The sequence below is a fragment of the Esox lucius genome, chromosome 5 (genome assembly GCF_011004845.1).
Source record: "Esox lucius isolate fEsoLuc1 chromosome 5, fEsoLuc1.pri, whole genome shotgun sequence".
Lineage (NCBI taxonomy): Eukaryota > Metazoa > Chordata > Actinopteri > Esociformes > Esocidae > Esox > Esox lucius.
Window position 1 is genome coordinate 13997507 of NC_047573.1, and position 21229 is coordinate 14018735.

At 41.4% G+C, this 21229-nt stretch overlaps 2 protein-coding genes across 2 annotated transcripts; both read right to left on the bottom strand.

Moving 5' to 3' along the window:
- Positions 1 to 505: 505 nt before the first annotated feature.
- si:dkey-21c1.4 lies at positions 506 to 3557 on the bottom strand. The gene is made up of 5 exons (XM_010898118.3): positions 3222 to 3557; positions 1318 to 2964; positions 1119 to 1220; positions 913 to 1026; positions 506 to 816 (listed from the first exon to the last, which is right to left on the bottom strand). Exons 2-5 carry the CDS (start codon positions 2960 to 2962, stop codon positions 788 to 790), a joined length of 1890 nt encoding a protein of 629 aa, XP_010896420.2. The 5' UTR covers positions 2963 to 2964; positions 3222 to 3557; the 3' UTR covers positions 506 to 787.
- Positions 3558 to 4347: 790 nt separating this feature from the next.
- LOC105026577 (guanine nucleotide-binding protein subunit alpha-13-like) lies at positions 4348 to 17277 on the bottom strand. The gene is made up of 6 exons (XM_010898119.5): positions 16860 to 17277; positions 16001 to 16227; positions 6565 to 6615; positions 6269 to 6469; positions 6009 to 6143; positions 4348 to 5552 (listed from the first exon to the last, which is right to left on the bottom strand). The coding sequence occupies exons 1-6, from the start codon at positions 17140 to 17142 to the stop codon at positions 5316 to 5318; spliced, it is 1134 nt and encodes a 377-aa protein (XP_010896421.1). The 5' UTR covers positions 17143 to 17277; the 3' UTR covers positions 4348 to 5315.
- Positions 17278 to 21229: the final 3952 nt, after the last annotated feature.

The window sequence follows — 21229 nt, forward strand, 5'->3', positions numbered from 1 at the left end:
TGTTAGAAAGATGAAGAGGAAGTTCACCTTTCAGCACGACAACAACCCAAAGCACAAAAGCATGGCTTCACCAGACAAAGATCAACGTTTTGGAATGGCCCCGTCAGAGCCCAGACCTGAATCCAATTGAACATCTGCGGGGTGATCTGAAGAGGGCTGTGCACAGATGTCCTCGCAATCTGACAGATTTGGAGTGCTTTTGCAAAGAAGAGTGGGCAGATATTGCCATGTCAAGATTTGCCATGCTAAGAGACTTCTACCCAAAAACACTGAGTGCTGTAATAAAATCAAAAGGTGGTTTAACAAAGTATTAGTTTAAGGGTGTGAACACTTGTGCAACTAGATTATTGTGAGTTTTAAACGTTTTCCCCTCAAAGATTTTGGTTTGTTTTTCAATTGAATTGTTCATGTTATAGGTCACATTAAAGGTGGAAAATGTTCTGACATGATTTATCTTTGTCTCATTTTTTTACATCACAAAAACCTGGCATTTTAACAGGGGTGTGTAGACTTTTTATATCCACTGTATATAAATATTATATATAGTATACAAGCCATTACATTTCCAAATAAAATGAGACTATTTCCCTCAGCAACTATGTGCTGCTTCTGTATACATTCTCATGGCATCCATCCCCTTTCACAGAAGAATGTGATGATAAAAAAACAAATATTTTTTCTGTTATAGCTACATCTCTTTAAATGTTTTGTTGAAAAGTGTTCTTCGCCACACCACTAAGGGCATGTTCCTTTAGGTTGACCCCTTCTGCCAGGGCTCAGCATGGCCTTAATGGTACTTTCTCCAGCGATCGCGTGCTACAGAGGGAGAACACGATACGCTATTAAGTAAAGAAAATGATGGAAAAAGTAAATAAAGGAAGATTTTTTTGGCGAAAGGTTGAAGTGACATACTGAATTGTGGACAGCTCCAGGTGTAGTTGAGAAAGCAGTATCCTGCTAACAGCATGGCTATTCTGCCCACTCCACCTTTCACATCTACATACGTCCTGTAGTACCACTGCCAACCTAGAGACAGAAACACAAATGTTGGACATGAAAGATATAGGACAACCAAGTTAAGAGTTAGTGTACGTGCATATGTATGTAAGGTGTCCTACTTCTGGGCAGGGCCTGTGCTCTCTGCCTGGGGTTATGGAAAGCTCGGGTTGCAATCCAGCCTGGCAGTTCCTTCAGCCTCACTTCCCCAAGAGACAGTGCACCTGTAACACAGCACGAAAGCTAGCGATGGCCTCATCTCTTATACACTGAGGTAACCCTTTATACAGCCAAAAGTCCAACCAGAGAAACACCACCAACCTATTATCCTCTGCTCAGTGCCGTACTTCCTGCCATTGAGTTGTGCTCTCTCCGATGTCCTGCTGGCATTGGCTGTTGCCAACTTCGCCCTCTCTGTGCAAACAGGAAGAGAGGGCGAAAGAAATGGAAGAGGAGGCCCGGAAAAGGTGGGTGGGCGAGAGGGAAGAGGGTTAGGAGGAGAGGGGGTGAGAAAGGGGGTGAACCGAGTAGACGCATTAAGCATCAGCCCTACCAGTACGTGCCAAGCGCAAGAACAGGGCGAAAACGTTAGTTTCAGTCCAATCATCTGATAGGGCATGGTCATCTCAAGCATCACCTCCATACCTATGACGTCCCTCGTGGGGATCCAAGGAGACAGGATGGGAGATGGAGCAGAGCACAGTAAAGGAGAAGCAGGTGGCGAGAGTGACAGGGAAGGTATGGGAGGGAGATGATGGGGGAAGTTAGAGCACTGTGGCCCTGTGTCTCTGCTCTGATCGTGTACTCCCGGAGAGATGAGGAGGGGCGCAGAAGTAGAAGAGGGGGCTGAAAGAGGGGGATAGCTGGGTTCTACGATGCTTTTAAGAACCTTTACTGTCTCAGTTTGTGATAGCTTTTGAGGTTTCATTGTGAGTGACTGGGCTGAGTTCGTTTTGGGAGCTAACATGCCAACAGTAACACTGGTATGACTTAGGGCAGAGGCTGCGGTTTGACCAAGGCCAACCAAGAGCAGTCCATTATTCTTGTACAAATGGTCAGAGGTTTTGGTCTGAATAAGATCCACCATACATGAACTGTGGTCCACTGACTGTGTTCCATGTTTGCTTGTCTTGCTACATAACCTCTCTTTATTGAGATTAGACGTAATGGTTGGTTTGTGGTCCAGTAAGCTTGTTTTGTTGTACAGATGGTTACATGTGAGGTCATCCATGCTGGCGGGGTGATCCTGGATGCTAAGTCTTACCTCCTCCCCCTGTTCCTCTGTTACAGGTTCCTGGGGTAGACTGGCAGCAGCTCTGGCTCTCTGAGCGAATAATTCAATCTGCTTTCTGAGTGAAACTTTCTTTGAAGCAACTTTGGCTTTAGGAGTCACTGGGAGTGTAGTAGTAGCTGGGGAGGCTTTCAGTTTGGCTTTGGTTGAAGAAGCTTTGAGTTTCTTGACTGTGGCTGTGACTGAAGCTATGTCTGTAGTAGAGTCTGCATTGTGCTTGACTGTGGGTGTAGGGATATGTTTCATGAGAATCCCATCTGGATCTTTGGGCAGACAGTCCTTGGAGACTATCAAAGTCTCATCAAGGAGCTTCTGCTTTTTCATTGTCTCAATTGATGTTGTCAGTGGCGAGGGAGACAATGGTGTCTTAGTCTTCTTAGTAGTTGTTAATGTTGATGGAGATAATGGTAATGATGCTTTCTTAACTTTAAATTTATTTGACGATGGTGTTGAATATAATAAATCTGATGTATTTTTAATCTTCTGAGAAGTTGTAGAAGGTGATGATTTCTTTTTGCTCATCTTGCCTAGGGTGTGGTCCTGTTGGACAGGGTGTGTGAGGACCTTTGGTGCTGCTGTCTTGGAAACATGGGCCATCTTGCATTTGGGAAGATGGCTGTTCAGTCTTTTAAAGGTCTTTCCACAGAATGGACAAGCCTCTCTGGAGGTTGACATGACTGCAGGAACGCAAACAAAATAAAGATTATGAAAACAGATTTAGATTTTAATAGATTATTTCTGTTTTCTATTTTTATTTTATTTACAATAACTTCCTAACCAACTTCAATGTCAGAAGTACAAAAATGATTAGCCTTTGAGTCTGCATAGCCAGTAATACTCCCGACAACGAGCAATGTCCCTAGCTGGCATAACCCCCACGACACGGGTTTTGAGTGGTGGAGTCTATTTGACAGTGAATCAGATTTGAACTTGCCGTTTGTTTGGTTGAATGTGAGCAGCGCAGTTGCAACACTGATGTTTATCGTCCTCCTGACGAAATGGTAATGTGCGTCATCCTCAATTTACTTATGGAACATAATGTGTATTATATCCACATGGTTCAACTTCCACACGCTTCGACCATGATTCGGAGTTGTATCCTTCGGAAAAGACCCCTTGGGCAGCACAAGTTAACGCCTGAGTAAATTATCGAGAATTATAGAAAACATTATCAGCGGAACTTTAAGTTAAACGTTTGCTAAAGCATTGTTTGCCTCGTTAACGATACAGTCACTGTTTACAGTAGTAACGGTAATCACAGATACAAGATGTCTTGCTATGTCCAATAATTGGGCGCCTTCGCTGAAATTGAAAAACAGACCGTTGCTGCTCCCTAGTGGAACCAACGGTGTTTAGTTACCATCTCTGGTGGAATCGGCAACTCAATACAACACAGATTACAATTACACCAGTCTTTCAAGTTCAGTTTAACCCATCATAAAGCTCTTGCATAGTTAGTTGGTCTGAAACTGGTATCGGCTCATTTGGCGTCTGAATGAATGACAAGTCACGTTACAAAAAAAGTTTTATTGTAATGGTTAGATTGGCATTAAACAAGGAAGAATGCAGATAGTTAGAGAAAAATGCAGTTTACACATTAAAATAAAACAAAAGTTTTATATTACAACTAAGGCATAAGATGTCAGTATGTACAAGGTCACAGCCAGAGGCACAGTGGAAAGAGAGATCTTAGTAGTTACAGGAAAACTGACAGTTGATCCTTATACAGTCATAGTTAAGGCAGTGTGATTTGGCAGGAGAAATGTTCAAATGCTGATTTGGAGTAAGTCTCTTGCAGTCAGTTGCGTATCTTACAGTGTCAGCATACCTAAACACACACACACACACAAACTACAAAATAAATTGGAGTCAGTATGTACAGCTCTCAGCAACCCAATCATTACAGACATGGGGGGGGGGGTAACATTCTTTGGAGGCAACATATTATAAAACCATCAGATAGAACAAATATATATATATATATATATATATATATATATATATATATATATATATATATATATATATATATATATATATATATATATATATATATATATATATATATATATATATATAATGCCTAAAGGCATTGTAACGTTGCGCCTCATATAAAGGCCGCCCAGGTTCTAAGACATACAGCCTCTGCTTTTCAGATTGTAGCTTGTCAGCATGCTTTCTTTGTCCCACATCAGCTTGTCAATGGAACACAATTAAGATTTCTGGTCTACCGGATCAACAGCATCAATCAGATGGAAGAAATAAAAAAGCAGGTCCACATTTGAACTATAGCTACAGACAAAAGGCTGCAAATACATTACACTATGAGGTCTGGACAGACTATAACTTTAGATTATTACAACACAATAATGACATAATTTACACAGTGGTATCCAAACAACCCTGAGATTACAATATTAGCTAACTGGCATGGCTGCCTGTGGTATGTGTATGTCCTTACAGCAGATTTACATGACCAGAGTTACATACCGGGGGAACAGAAAAGCAGACAATTCTAAAATGTGCAGTACCAGTCAAGTCTAGACGCACGTCTCCATATCAAGTTAATGGGTGAGTCCAAACTTTTCAATAGTACTGTATATTATCAGAGATATGATTGATCTCTGTCTCACACACACACCATTAAGAGGTTGTTTAAAGGTGTTGTGGTTTGTCAGTCAGTCAAACAGCGCTCAGAGCAGTGGATGGGAGGGGCTATGAAAGCATGGTAGGCATCAAACTGACCCAGGAAGAGTGCCAATTCTCCAGCGTTCATTCATATCCCTGGCACCTAGACGGCCAAACTGACCTATAAACCATCCACTCACCACAGGGCAGTACAAAACAAATTTAAAAAACACCTAATGAACAAAAGTGGAATATTGAAGTCCTCCCTAAGGCACAAGTGTCCCCAATCAGGTCCTCTTAAAATCTGGCATATTTTAGATCCTCTTTTATTTTTAAGAAAGGTCCTAAATCATATCCTCTTTTAGGTGGGGAAAGTCCTCTCATGTCCAGAGGTTGTAGATCACTGGAGCATCAGCTGTTTCAGGTTATCATGGAGGATGGTATCCTTGACGTCTCGAAACACCAGGCGGATGTTCTCTGTGTTAATGGCCGTAGTGAAGTGGTGGTAGAGAGGTTTCTGTGTCGGATCTCTTCTCTTCCACCGAAAACAGTCCACTAGGAACTTCTGGACATCTGGCAGGCTGTGATCGGGCCCTGTGTACTCAGGGAAGTATTGCTTCAGTGAAACATTTGAGACCTGAAAAGAACAGGGATCAGTTTAACACAACATGCAAAGTCAATATAATCATGTTGGTCTGACATACATTTAAATACATTTCTCAAAAACGACATTCCCCTTTTCTTCCGTTCTTAAGTGTGATATCTTTATATTTTCCTTCATTTGTGAAAGGGAAACAAACTGAGACCAATGTTTCTATTAGAGTTGTGCCCTGCAATACAGCAAACAGGAAACAACAGCCCCAATTTAATGGTATCTACAGCCCAGTCCCATTGCAGCAACTGCCAATAAATAAACTGCCAAGGCAACCTAGACAGCTTGGTGCTATGAAAGAGTGTCGTACAGGAGACCTCAATGCTAAACTTCTCTGTTGTTGGGTAAACTGCTTATCTCACTCTTAGCAAAATCTTAAAAACCCAACAGTGTAGTGTATACACTCCTTCTGACTGTGTCTGTGATTACAATGTTACCAACCTTCTCCTCCAGCAGGTCAGTCTTATTGAGGAAGAGGATGATAGAGACAGCGAGGAAGACTCTGTTGTTAACGATTGTCTCAAAGATGTTCAACGACTCTCTTAGACGGTTGGTTTGTCTGTCCTCCATCAAGACCTTGTACACAGAGTAATACCACATTTGTGCTTTGAAAAACAATGAATTACGTAGTGTGTGTGTGTGCCAGGGAAAAATAGAGGAAGCCTTGTGTGTGTGTGTCTGTGTCTACTGTGTTTATGTACCTGGTCATACTCTGAAGAAGACACTAGAAACAGTATGGAAGTGACAGAGTCAAAACACTCAAACCACCGCCGTCTCTCCGAGCGCTGTCCTCCCACATCCACAATCTTAAAGGGAACACTCTTGATCTCAAAGTCATACTCATGGATGCCCTTGGTAGGCTTACGGGCTAACAAAATATCCTGCTGGGATGGGATATAGCTCTGGAGGAGAGAGAAAGACGGTTAAGTGGGGGAAAGGAGGATGGGGAACAAAGGAAACAAGACTGGTGGATTGCGAAAGAGGGTGAGGAACTTACCGGATCCCCTAGCTTCTCCACATTGTCCAAGAAATATTTCACTGACTCGCCCTGAAAGAAATACATTGTTTTAGCTTCATGGCCAATCTTATTAATACACACATCAGCCTAAAACTGCTGTTTTAGTGTGTGGTGCATTCTTCAATATCCATGTGAATGCGACATAAGCATGTGTGTACTGGTATTTGTTTGTATATGTTTGTAGAAGAGTATTTTCCACTGTGTACTGGGAGTGTTTCTGTGTTTGGGGCGTGCCCAGACACGATGCCTGCAGAGCCAAGTCTGGCTCACATTCCAGCCCGAGTGCCTAAGTGTGTACGAGCAGCCTCTATCAAACTTTTATGGGAAAGGGACTGGCAAAGCATGGACTTCCTCTGGGTACCAATTGTGTTATAGTGACCTTCCTTAAATTTAATTGATGATCCTTTCTGTGTTTGATCTCCTACGCCAACACTTTGAATTGTTATAAGAGTCTTTGAACCTATGGTTGGTAGTGAAAGAAATGAAAGAATGTTGTGATTTGATGAAAGCAGCCCAAGTTAATAAACCCATCCTGCTTGGTATTAATGGTGATTACGTAGGGAATGTTTTCTTGGCACACGTTATGTATGTCCTTACCAACTGACCAAAACATAACGCCACAGCTTATGAACATTGGGGCTGACCAAGTAAACACCAACATTGCAATATTTTACCCTTCATCACATGGGTACTTTCAGCAGGATAATGCACCATATCAGAAAGCATGCACAGTCTAAGAATTGTTCTAGGAACGTGACAGTTTAGTCCATTTTACTAGCGTGGACAGACATCAACCCAATAGACTAGAGCATCTTTGGGATGTACAAGAACACCATCTGCAGTATCTGCAGATATTTACCCAATTATTATTATTAATAAATAATAGAATAAGATTTTGGAAAGGGAGCTTTAAAGTGTTTTTGTGTTGTCCAACCAAAAGCATGCATGGGCATTAGCAGGATTGTTTGCCTTTCATTCCAATGCTGCAAAGCTGTTATTGGTGGAAAATAAATGTGATGCTCAGGTCATCCCAGAATCACCTCAGATTGTTCTCTAATTAGGCTGCAACGGATTGACTGTGTTCATCAAGGCTATTCCCCCGGTACAAATTACTGATAGAAAAAAATGGCAGACATGTGGAGGCACTTAATTCAAATATCACGTACTGTAGACTCAAACAAGACGCAACGCAACGTTTCCACTGGCGAACACTGTTTGCGCAACCAGAAGTTGACGGAAATATACTACGGTACAAACTAATCTAAAAGCTCATCATCCCAAAATATACCCACAGGTAAAATCAGTGGTGTGGCGCCTAGATACCTGTGTATACCCTAACTTGTTCAACTATCTAAACGTTTTTGAATCTTCTGTTCCCCTTTGTTCTTGCATAACCAACTGATATTTCCATCCATGTAAATTAAATAACTCGAACGATAACGCGAGTGCAGTTACGTGTTTCGTACTGGCTAAGAATTTTTTCTATTCCACGCGTATCCATACGCTGTGCTCAAAACTTTAATAATGAAGCTATAGCCTCATTGTTAACTAAACACTGTGATATGTTCCATCAGCCGAACTATTTTGACACGTAACATCATGGAATTAAGGAGTATATACGCAATCCATACTTAAAAAGTGTATAGCCCACTACAACATTAATGATGCTAGCTAGCCACAATATGCTGAGAGTAGTTTTACTCACAAAATTTAGATATTTTCCCCTTCTGATTATCCGTCAACACGGTTTTAACTGTTTGTTTTAGAGTTAAAATAAATGTCACCTCACAAAATCAGTGAACATTTTAGCATACATTCGTGCCCTTCTTTTGCTTTAGATTAATGTGTTCCTCGACCAATTTGAGAAGAGAATCATCCAATAATGTTTATGCAGAAAAATATGTTGGTAGAAGACTGTATGGTTGTGTACACGGATGTCAGTGATATTTACTATAGGTTAATGAAGCAATACTTCAAAAAGAGCATTTTGTTGAGAAAAAAAAAGGCTGTGTTATTGTCTTTTTGACAATAACTAGAACACATCATCATTCAACTGATAAAAATTTGACTAAAACTAAGACAGTTCAGTCAGAATGACTACGACTAGACTAACTACAAAAAGGTGTCAAAATACTGGTGTACACGCATGTATAGCTGTACACATCCTGTAATGACAATAGTACTGGCCTTTAATCTCTACAACTCACCAAGCCTGAAAAACCTGTGTCTCTCAGTGTATGTTACACCAAGGAGGAGGATTTCCGTGGCATAGTGTAATAGACCAGAGAGCTTGACCGTCAGTCTCTAGGGGCAAAATATACACACTATTTGCAACCAATTTGGATAGATAAGCACAAAAATACCCTTATGACCAGGAGGTATATTTTGGGAGCACAGTGTGAAAGTCTTCAGATAATAACTGTTCTGATAAAGGATTTTGAGTACCCTAGAGAAATTGTTGACTTGTTAGTGCCAACCAGGTCAAAAGACCTGACTGATATTTCCAGCGCTCCAGCATTTTGTTACATTTATCACCCTATTCAAATGGTCAACAAGGCCCAGAAAGGGCTTGGTGATTAGATACCTACTAGTGCCAGGGGCAGCCAAACTTAGAGGCTTTGGGAAGTATTCAGACCACTCCAATTTCTTATTTTGTTGTGTTATAGACACATATATACAGTGGGGAGAACAAGTATCTGAAACACTGTCGATTTTGCAGGTTTTCTCACTTACAAAGCATGTAGAAGTCTAATTTTTATCATAGGTACTCTTCAACTGTGAGTGACGGAATCTAAAAAAAAAAAATCCAGAAAATCACATTGTATTATTTTTAGGTAATTCATTTGCATGTTATTGCATGACATATGTATTTGATACATAAGAAAAGCTGAACTTTTTGGTACAGAAACCTTTGTTTGCAATTACAGAGATCACACGTTTCTGTAGTTCTTGACCAGGTTTGCACACACTGCAGCAGGGATTTTGGCCCACTCCATATCCTTCAGGTTTCGGGGCTGTCGCTGGGCAATACAGACTTTCAGTTCCCTCCAAAGATTTTCTATTAAGTTCAGGTCTGGAGACTGGCTAGGCCACTCCAGGACCTTGAGATGCTTCTTACGGAGCCACTCCTTAGTTGCCCTGGCTGTGTGTTTCGGGTTGTTGTCATGCTGGAAGACCCAGCCACGACCCATCTTCAATGCTCTTACTGAGGGAAGGAGGTTGTTGGCCAAGATCTCGCGTTACATGGGCCCCATCCATCCTCCCCTCAATACGGTGCAGTCGTCCTGTCCCCTTTGCAGAAAAGCATCCTCAAAGAATGATGTTTCCACCTCCATGCTTCACGGTTGGGATGGTGTTCTTGGGGTTGTACTCATCCTTCTTCCTATTTTTGTCTCATCAGACCACATGACCTTCTCCCATTCCTCCTCTGGATCATCCAGATGGTCATTGGAAAACTTCAGACGGGCCTGGACATTCACTGGCTTGAGCAGGGGGACCTTGCGTGCGCTGCAGGATTTTAATCCATGACGGCATAGTGTGTTACTAATGGTTTTCTTTGAGACTGTGGTCCCAGCTCTCTTCAGGTCATTGACCAAGTCCTGTAGTTCTGGGCTGATCCCTCACCTTCCTCCTGATCATTGATGCCCCACGAGGTGAGATCTTGCATGGAGCCCCAGACCGAGGGAGTTTGACCATCATCTTGAATTTCTTCCATTTTCTAATAACTGCACCAACAGTTGTTGCCTTCTCACCAAGCTGCTTGCCTATTGTCCTGTCGCCCATCCCAGGCTTGTGCAGGTCTATAATTTTATCTCTGAAGTCCTTACACAGCTCTCTGGTCTTGGCAATTGTGGAGAGGTTGGAGTCTGTTTGATTGAGTGTGTGGACAGGTGTCTTTTATACAGGTAACAAGTTCAAACAGGTGCAGTTAATACAGGTAATGAGTGGAGAACAGAAGGGCTTCTTAAAGAAAAACTAACAGGTCTATGAGAGCCGAAATTCTTACTGGTTGGTAGGTGATCAAATACTTATGTCATGCAATAAAATGCAAATTAATTATTTAAAAAAATCATCCAATGTGATTTTATGGATTTTGGTTTTAGATTCCGTCTCTCACAGTTGAAATGTATCTATGATAGAAATTACAGACCTCTACATGCTTTGTAAGTCGGAAAACCTGCAGAATCGGCAGTGTATCAAATACTTGTTCTCCCCACTGTACATTGTACATTAATATTAAACATCTGTCATAGGGTGCTACCAAAATGTGTTGAAGAATAAAATTTTTGAAAACCCTGTAACGCCAATAAATTAATATTTGCGACATGAGTTTGAGACCTCTACGTCGTCAAGCAATCATCGCTGAAAAGGTTTGAAAAATTATTAACCGCTGTGGTTGAAATTTTTTTATTTGTTAGCCACCAGTGACAAATCACTGTACATTTTATAGCACTCTTGTGCATGCAGGAAGGCTGCAAACAAACTGCCTAGTAACAAATAACTGATGTCAATTCTCCAACTTGTGACACAGAAATAATTGGGGATTAGGTTCTAAAGGTTCTGTAATTGCTAAAAGGATGATCCAATATGGATGAAAATATAATTTTTTTGAAATTGTAATTGCAATGTCACTGTTTGCTGTCAACAGTGGCCTTTTAACTTTTGCCAAATACTTTATGCAGTGTTGGCAGTTGCACTGTGGTGTTGGCATTTGCATAAGCTAGTCTTGTTGGGTGTGACCACATTTACTGTAACGGCAACTCAAAATGTTAGATGAGGCTCATCCAATGGTGCTTTACCGACTACATTACTTGCTTTCGTAAATTATTTTCAGGCTGAGCTCGTTACGGCTTCTCACAGAATGACAGTTTGAAATTATATTACAATGAATGAGCATATACAGCTCTGCTCAAAAGTTTGCATACCCTTAGAGAACTGGTAATATATGTACCATTTGTAAAGAAAACATGAGTGAGCAGACAAAACATGTATTTTATTTCTTATGGTATTCACATTCAACTGTAGGACATAACAGAATGGCACAATCATAAAACAAAACATGGCAACAAATATTTTTTTACTGACCCCTGTTCAACAGTCTGTATACCCTTAGTACTTAATACTGTGTATTGCCCCCTTTAGCATCAATGACAGCATGCAGTCTTTTGTTATAGTTGTCTATGAGGCCCTGGATTCTTGCAGGTGGTGTAGCTGCCCATTAGTCTAGGCAATGCCTCCAGGTCATGCAAAGTCTTTGGTCGTCCTGCATGAACCGCACATTTGAGATCACCCCAGAGTGGCTCGATGATATTAAGGTCAGGAGACTTTGATGGCCACTCCAGAACCTTCACCTTATTCTGCTGTAACCACTGGAGGGTCAACTTGGCCTTGTGCTGGTCATTGTCGTGCTGGAAAGTCCAAGAGCGTCCCATGCGCAGCTTTCGTGCAGAAGAATGCAAATTATCTGCCAGTATTTTCTGATAACATGCTGCATTCATCTTGCCATCAAGATTCCCTGTGCCTTTAGAGCTCACACACCCCCAAAACATAATTGAGCAACCACCATGTTTCACAGTGGGGATGGTATTCTCTTCACTATAGGCCTTGTTGACCCCTCTCCAAACATAGCGCTTATGGTTATGACCATAAAGCTCTATTTTGGTCTCGTCACTCCAAATTACACTGTGCCAAGAGCTGTGAGGTATGTCAAGGTGTTGTCGGGAATATTGTAACCAGGCTTTTTTGTGTCATTGGCGCAGTAAAGGCTTCTTTCTGGCAACTCGACCATGCAGCACATTTTTTTTCAAGTATAGTTGTATTGTGCTCCTTGAGACAATCACACTGTCGTTTTCCAGAGCAGCCTGTATTTCTCCTGCGGTTACCTGTGGGTTTTTCTTTGTATCCCGAACCATTCTTCTAGCAGTTGTGGCTGAAATCTTTCTTGGTCTACCAGACCTTGGCTTGGTACCAAGTGATCCCTGAATTTTCCTCTTCTTAATTGATTGAACTGTACTGACTGGTATTTGCAAGGCTTTTGATATCTTTTTATATCCTTTTCCATCTTTATTATGTTCCATTACCTTGTTACGCTGACTTTTCTTTTCTGCTCCCCATGGCTCAGTATCTAGCCTGCTCAGCATCCACATGAGAGCTAACAAAACTCATTGACAATTTACACACAGACACTAATTGCAATTTAAAAAGCCACAGGTGTGGGAAATTAACCCTTAAATTGCCATTTTCACCTGTGTGTCACCTTGTGTGTCTGTAACAAGGCCAAACATTCAAGGGTATGTAAACTTTTGATCAGGACCATTTGGGTGATTTTAAAAACCTGTGATAACAAATGGCTTCATATGACCACTATAATTTACTGATTTAAGAGATTATTGATTAAAAAACAATGAAAACACTTTCTCATTATGGTACAAGACTACTTGAGATAATAGGATTGGTCAATGTATAATGATGAATAATGTTATATGCTGGTGACTGACACTGACTACTAACTAAATAATTAAACCAGGCATGGGCAACTAGCGGCCCCACCCCCTCTTTGTGCGGCCCTCAGATGAATTTAGAAAACAGAAAAAGTATACGTAAACAAAAACATACCATGTTTGACCTTAAATTTGTTGCAAAGTTAGTATTGGAACCAAAATCTATGCTGGAAACAAAACATGAAATAGACTTGAAAGAATTTATTGCATGTTGACATTTAAAAGAGTAATTTCAGGGTTTCAGAAAGCTGTTTTGATGTCTTTCTAAGCGTAGCTGAGAGTGTGCTGATGTTTGAGCCATAAAACACTTGATGATACCTATTACAGAAGTCTCTGTACAAGCCAAAATATAAAAGTAGTGAAAACAGGAAAATAAACTATAGCATTTAAGGGGTTCATGCGTTTAATAACACAGTAGCAAACGTGCTGAATCCCGGGAAAGATGAGCACAGCAGAAAAACAACACGTTGATCTAGATTAAAATTGCCTATATACATGGACTAACGTTTCTTATTAGGTTTACCTCCACCCTAACGTCTATGAACTGTATTGCTTTTGCCACTGGCCGTTTTAACAGCTTATTAGCCAGTAATAGGCTTACTAGTATCTACTAACTTCCTAGGAATAATAAGAATTGAGCACTTGCTAGCAAGACTAAAGATGTGTTTGTCTATCCTGACCCAAAACGCATGCACGGATGCGTACTTCGAAGATCCACCAGAAACACAGTTGCAAACTAACCGTAAACTGTTATACACTCACCTAAAGGATTATTAGGAACACCATACTAATACGGTGTTTGACCCGCTTTCGCCTTCAGAACTGCCTTAATTCTACGTGGCATTGATTCAACAAGGTGCTGAAAGCATTCTTTAGAAATGTTGGCCCATATTGATAGGATAGCATCTTGCAGTTGATGGAGATTTGTGGGATGCACATCCAGGGCACGAAGCTCCCGTTCCACCACATCCCAAAGATGCTCTATTGGGTTAAGATCTGGTGACTGGTGAAATGATTCGAGCTTTGTGACATGGTGCATTATACTGCTGGAAGTAGCCATCAGAGGTTGGGTACATGGTGGTCATAAAGGGATGGACATCTATGGCATTTAAACGATGGCATTTAAACGATGCCCAATTGGCACTAAGGGGCCTAAAGTGTGCCAAGAAAACATCCCCCACACCATTACACCACCACCACCAGCCTGCACAGTGGTAACAAGGCATGATGGATCCATGTTTTCATTCTGTTTACGCCAAATTCTGACTCTACCATCTGAATGTCTCAACAGAAATCGAGACTCGTCAGACCAGACAACATTCTTCCAGTCTTCAACTCTCCAATTTTGGTGAGCTCGTGCAAATTGTAGCCTCTTTTTCTTATTTGTAGTGGAGATGAGTGGTACCCGGTGGGGTCTTCTGCTGTTGTAGCCCATCCGCCTCAAGGTTGTGCGTGTTGTGGCTTCACAAATGCTTTGCTGCATACCTCGGTTGTAACGAGTGGTTATTTCAGTCAAAGTTGCTCTTCTATCAGCTTGAATCAGTCGGCCCATTCTCCTCTGACCTCTAGCATCAACAAGGCATTTTTGCCCACAGGACTGCCGCATACTGGATGTTTTTCCCTTTTCACACCATTCTTTGTAATCCCTAGAAATGGTTGTGCGTGAAAATCCCAGTAATTGAGCAGATTGTGAAATACTCAGACCGGCCCGTCTGGCACCAACAACCATGCCACGCTCAAAATTGCTTAAATCACCTTTCTTTCCCATTCTGACATTCAGTTTGGAGTTCAGGAGATCGTCTTGACCAGGACCACACCCCTAAATGCATTGAAGCAACTGCCATGTGATTGGTTGATTAGATAATTGCATTAATGAGAAATTGAACAGGTGTTCCTAATAATCCTTTAGGTGAGTGTATAAAGTATAGCATTGCAGGAGCACAACAGCAAGTTGCAATCTTGATTGCTACAAATATAAAAATATGACTTGAATAATTGGTGGCATTTCATAGGCCGGTTAATTTTTAGCACACTTGAAACCACTTAACTAATTCACAAACCCTTACCTGTTGAATCAGGTGAGCTAGCTCAGGGATACATCTAAAAGATGGAATGGCTGGGGGGGCCCCAGGAGAGATTTTGGAACCACTGAGCTAATAGACAGACAGGATATTTGTTTGTTCAGGGACAGCCCTAGAATACTGCATAGAGATCCTGCCTTCCCTTATTATAAACACATAAATATAAACAAAAACTGTTACATGTCCGACTGTCTATCTGGCATGATTACATAATTCTGGAAATGTCACTGCTGCTGAGTATGTCTTTTATGGTAGTGTTTAGAGTTGAATGCAGTCGGGCCAGCAGGTGGAGGGCTGAAAGTGTGCTTGTTCTGTCCATTTATTAGGTACATCATCCCAGAGAGGGGTATGGTATCTAATTCAGGAACCCCCATGTGTATAACTAACTGAATGCCTTATTCTTTTTGATTGCAGAGCAAGAGCATGTTTTTTCCCCACTATGAAGCATTTAGGGTAAATTATAGAAATGGACAGACCCCCCCCCCAGATTAAATATTTTTATAGAGATACATGGGTAACCAACAGCAACAAATCCCCTATTGTTATCTTGTATTTTATTAAACTGTATCATCATAGCCCTAGCAATTCCCCACCTTAGTGGGTTTTTAGAGAATCCTGTCATCTAGAGTTGAGGTTGGTACAGGAAACAGACTGACACACGTGCTTGAGTGTGCGACACAAACCTCACATACTAAGAAAGACAGACTGTAGGATGGAGTAATATGCCTTTGGTCTCAAACTCAATTTCACTTTCACTTTAGTTCAGCTCTAGCACTAAATCTGCTGAGCCCTGGGAGTCGGAGTGTGATTTTTTTTACAAGCGCATGTACTGACCAGTTGGAACTCCCGACGTCTGTCGTAAGCGTGTTGTATTCCACTGTCAGCCCACAGGGCCTGGATGGAGGGCAAGTACTTGAGAAAGACGTCCGTCTCCACCTGGCCTTGTACCATCATTGCAGATCGTGTGTCAAATGACATTACGTTGTCTCCGTGCACCTGGTTTTCAGGGGAACCCCAGGGAATGTGTAGCTTCTCCCGTGCATCCACCAATACACGCACACCTGATGGGGAAATAGGGTTTTAAGTGAACAAAAACACACACACACACACACACACACACACACACAAACACAAGTACAGAAAACCGGTCTGATACAATCACATAAATAGGACAATCAATTCAAACTTGTCTGACTGTTTGATAAGGACAACAGTTTGATTATTTGGTACAGAGACTTAACACTTCAACTATTCAAACGAAATAGACACAGGATAGAAAAAGGTTGAACTGAAGACCTGACAGCAGGAAGTAGCATAAAGTATTATAAACACTTGTCCAAATTACTTTTCTGCTTTAATGCATTTTCTTTTTATTGTGCATCAGATTTTCGCTGTTGTTGTAAAACGTACAAATAATTTATCTTCAGCTTACGTGCTTTCATAGTCACACTAGCCAATAGTAGTTATAAGCAACACGGGCGCTCCTCAAAAAAGCAGGGAATGTTTCTACTCAGTTTAATAAAACTACATTAAACCCCTGACTAGCTAGCTGCTAACCTGAACTAACAGAGAGCTCCACCTATAACAGCTTGGTAAAAAGTTTTGACCACTCAAGATTCAGCCGGCATCGAAAGGAAAACGTCAAGAAAGTTAACATGTTTAAAGATATATCTCGGTAGGCTTGTTCAACTACCTTTTATAACATTGCTGTAAATTGTTGCCCGGAACTCTTCTCGAGCTTGCTGGTCGAAGTCCTGCCCGTGGATGATCCTCATCTGTTTGAGGAAAGTGGACTTTCCGCTCTCGCCAGCACCCAACAGAAGTATCTTTACTAGCCGTTTCATGTAGGTTTCATCACGAGAAATAGATTTATCAATCTTCTTAGATTTCCTCAGCTGTTCTACCTCGGTGCTGGTAAGAAGGCAAGCGGGGAAGCAATGGTTTAGCACGGATCGGGTCGGCAGGAAGTCCGCCATGTTCTACCAGCTTCATCGGGAGTTTGCGCGTTCATGTTACGCGCGGGCTAACGCTACTACACACTGTGGCAAGGCATCTCGTTCGCCCACACACGCTGACACACACAAAAAAACGCGAATAGGTTTTACTATCAAAGTGAGGACCGGCAATTCTGTACCTTTAAAAATAACTAAGTAACATTAAGTAACCCTAACATTTTCCTCAATAACATAACCTTCATGCTTAATGATTGTTACAAGGGCAAGAATAACGCGTAGCTCACTCTGGTGCAACACATTTAATTTCTGTTGGAAATATGAAAATCCAGTTTCGTTCATCGCGTGCTAACCACTAGAACTCACCCATCCTGATTCCTGATGTCTTTTACTCAGTTGACATTAGCTACTGATGTCCTATTGTATTGTGTATAGCGCCATCTGCTGACAATGATATGCTTCGCAGGAATAGAATAACCTCACGTCCCAGTCAAGGACCTTATAACCGAATGATACTAAGTTAAAAAATAACTATATTTTTGTGGCCTTCGCCTTCACTGGGGGGTATGGGGGGGGGGGGCTGACAAATGACAAAAAACGGGGACCTGACAAATGATTTTCCTTGTTTTACTATCATAGTGAGGACTAAATAGTAAAACAGGGACACACGTTTTTACTGAGTTATTTCAATGAGAACACCAAAGTTGACTGTCCTTAAAAAAATCATATCTGGCTCCCTGAGGCCAAAGCTTGACCTAAAAATCCATGTTTCCTATCCCTAAACCCTAAACCTAACTCTAACCTTAACTGTTACCCTAACCAGGCCAAACTCTAGCTTTAAAAAACTAAACTTAACTCGTAATGTCTCAACCCAAAAGTAACCCCAAAACCTTAAATGTTAGTCAATCAATCAATCAAATGTATTTATAAAGCCCTTTTTACATCAACACGTGTCACAAAGTGCTTTTACAAAACACCTGGCCTTAAACGCCAAGGAGCAAACAACATTAGTGTTGAATTTCAGTGGCTAGGAAAAACTCCCTAAGAATGCCAAAATTTAGGAAGAAACCTAGAGAGGACCCAGGCTCAGAAGGGTGACTAATTAACTTTTGGCTGTGCCGGGTGAACATATTAAGATTACAATTGTAATAATCCGACTTTAGTCCAGGTCGGCAGCATGACCAGATGGACAAGGAAAGGGACAACACATGGGAGGGAGGAGGTGTCAGCACAGTGGCAGCTGAAATCGTCAGGTATCGTCTTAATCTGCAACACAACAAGGGGGACTTTAGACAAGGACAGCAACATGTCTTTCAAGCCAGCTACTCCGCAGGTGTGGGCCAGGACCTCATGTCCTCAAAATGTTCAAAATGGGAGGAGACTAGGAAAATTCAAAAAATGCATTCCTCATATCAAGAAGAATTTATAGTGGAGAAGGAGAACTGACCCTACTCCCCCAGCACAATAATATAGCTGGGACTGAGACAAGGGTGGTCCAGCGACACTGTGGCCCTATCTGGGGGAGGCCCCGGACCGGGCCCAAATGGTAGGAAATCAATCCACTCACATTGCCAAGCATCAACCAAAGAGACACCCACCAACCGCAACCACCCTGAAATGAGTATTGCCAGCAGAGTACAGCCCAGTTGCACAAGTGCGCAATAGAGAGACAACAACAAGCCAGTGGCTCTTCCCCCGAAAGGCATTGGAGGGAGGGCATCACATTGGCGATGAGAGCCCATCTGGCAAGAGAGCAAGGGTGGACAGTATCAAGCTTTTCTGGTCACCTTCATGCCCATGGGCCAGGCTACACCTCATCATAGACCGTGCTGTAGAGATGAGTCTTTAGTAGACACTTAAAAGTTTGCACTGAGTTTGCATTTCTAACCTTAATTGGCAGATCATTCCACAGTAGTGGAGCTCTATGAGGAGCTGCCTCCGGCTATTTGTTTAGAAATTCTAGGTACAATTAAATGGCCTGCATCTTGTGATCGTAGGTTACGTGTAGGTATTTATGGCTGGATCATTTCAGCGAGGTAAGTAGGAGCGAGTCCATGTATTGATTTATAGGTTAACAATAAAACCTTAAAATAAGCCCTAACCCTAACAGGCAGCCAGTGTAAAGAGGCTAGTACTGGAGTAATGTGTTCAACATTTTTTTGTTCTAGTTAGGATTCTAGCAGCTGCAGCACTAATTGAAGTTTATTTATTGATTTGTCAGGGAAACCGGAAAGAAGAGCATTGCAGTAATCTAGTCTAGAAGTAACAAAAGCATGGATTAGTTTTTCTGCATCAGTTTTTGATAAAAAAGTTTCTGATTTTTGCAATGTTTTGAAGATGAAAATAAGCAACTCTTGAGACATATTTTATATGTTCATCAAAGGAGAGGTCAGGGTCAAGGGTAACGCCGAGGTTTCTTACAGTTTTTTGGGATACAACCATGCAGCCGTTGAGGTTCAGTGAGATCTGCTAACAACGCTCTTTGTTTCTTGGATCCTAAAACAAGCATTTCTGTTTATCTTGAGTTTAAAAGTAAGAAGTTTGTGTCATCCACTTCCTAATATCTGAAACGCATGCTTCCAAAGTAGCTATCTTTGGGGTTCTCCATGCTTCATTGCCCCAAATATAGAACTGTGTGTCATCAGCATTACAGTGAAAGTTGACATTGCGATTCCAGATTACATCACACAGAGGCAGCATATATAGTGAGAACAATAATGGGCCCAGAACCGAGCTTTGAGGAACACCAAAACATACCTTTGACTTGTCAGAGGATATGCCATCCACACTAACAAACTGATATCTTTCAGATAAATAAGATTTAAACCAGGCTAGAACATGTCCACGTAGCCCAATATGGGTCTCCAGTCTCTCTAAGAGAAGGGAGTGATCAATAGTGTCAAAAGCAGAACTAAGATCAAGAAGCAACAGGATGGATGCAGAACCTTTGTCTGAGGCCATTAGAAGGTCATTTGTTACCTTCGCGAGTGCAGTCTCAGTAATATGATGGGGTCTGAAACTGGACTGGAGCATTTCATAAATGTTATTTGTTTTTAGGAAGGCATTCGGTTGTTGGGAAACACATTTTTCTAAGATATTTGAGAGGAATGGGAGGTTCGACATTGGCCTATAATTGTTTAATATGTCGGGATCCAGATTTTTCTTTTTTAGAATAGGCTTGATTTCCGCAATTTTTAGTGAGTTTGGTATTCAGAGGAAAGGGAGCAATGTTCAAAATTGGCAGACGTTGCACAGGAAATCGCTCCTTATGTAATTTTGTTGGAATCAGGTCTAGCTGACAATTTGTGGGTTTAGAACTCATTTAGTGAATGTGAACACAAATTTTGTGAATGTGTCGAGCGATACGGTATCAAAAAATTCAAGTGTCCCCATTGACACCTGGTCATGGAGGTTCAAGACATTCTCAGGACAACTGAGATTTTGGGGATTTTGGGGAGTCAGTTATTTGTTTTCTAATGGTGATGATCTTTTCATCAAAGTAGTTCATGTATTCATTACAGCTAAAGTGAAGACCCACTTCACTAGTTGAGCATTGTTTTTTGGATTGTTTTTGTTCACCTCAATCAGGTTGGAGAAATAAGCTGATCGAGCAAATGTGATTGATTTTCCTTCTTGTAGTGTACTGTTTATCCAGGCTATTCTGAATACTTCCAACTTGGTGGAGCGCCACTTTTGCTCCAAGTTTCTGGAAGCTTGCTTGAGTGCTCTAGTATTGTCTGTGTACCAGGGAGCAAGTGTCTTGTTGCTTATTTCTTTTAGTGGTGCAACCCTTTCTAAAGTATTTCGCAGTGTTGAGTTTAGATCCTTGATTTGATCGTTTGCGGATTTATTTACTCTGTCGTTGGTGAGCGAACTTGTAAGAATATCAAGGAATCTGTTTGTAGTTTTTGAAACTCATTGTTTGCGGAGCTAACAAGACAGTTATAAGACAGTTATCCGATAATCCAGAATTTTTGGGGAAATTATTTGATGTACAATATCTATTTCTTGTGACAGGACTAAATCTAAGGTGTGATTGTGGCAGCGTGTTGGACCTGAGACATGTTTGATAAACCCCATTGAGTCAATTATGGCTTCAAAGGCTTTTTGA

Bases quoted from the DNA above. Each gene is read 5' to 3' on its own strand.
- si:dkey-21c1.4 (XM_010898118.3), bottom strand. From the start codon at position 2,962: ATGTCAACCTCCAGAGAGGCTTGTCCATTCTGTGGAAAGACCTTTAAA. The intron at 1,221-1,317 runs GTTGGTGGTGTT...GCTGTGTTACAG, and splicing joins CACTGAGCAGAGGATAATAG to GTGCACTGTCTCTTGGGGAA. The intron at 1,027-1,118 runs GTAGGACACCTT...TTCTGTCTCTAG, and splicing joins AGCACAGGCCCTGCCCAGAA to GTTGGCAGTGGTACTACAGG.
- LOC105026577 (XM_010898119.5), bottom strand. From the start codon at position 17,142: ATGGCGGACTTCCTGCCGACCCGATCCGTGCTAAACCATTGCTTCCCC. The intron at 16,228-16,859 runs GTAGTTGAACAA...TTTCCCCATCAG, and splicing joins TTACAGCAATGTTATAAAAG to GTGTGCGTGTATTGGTGGAT. The intron at 6,144-6,268 runs GTACATAAACAC...TCTGTGTACAAG, and splicing joins CTTCTTCAGAGTATGACCAG to GTCTTGATGGAGGACAGACA.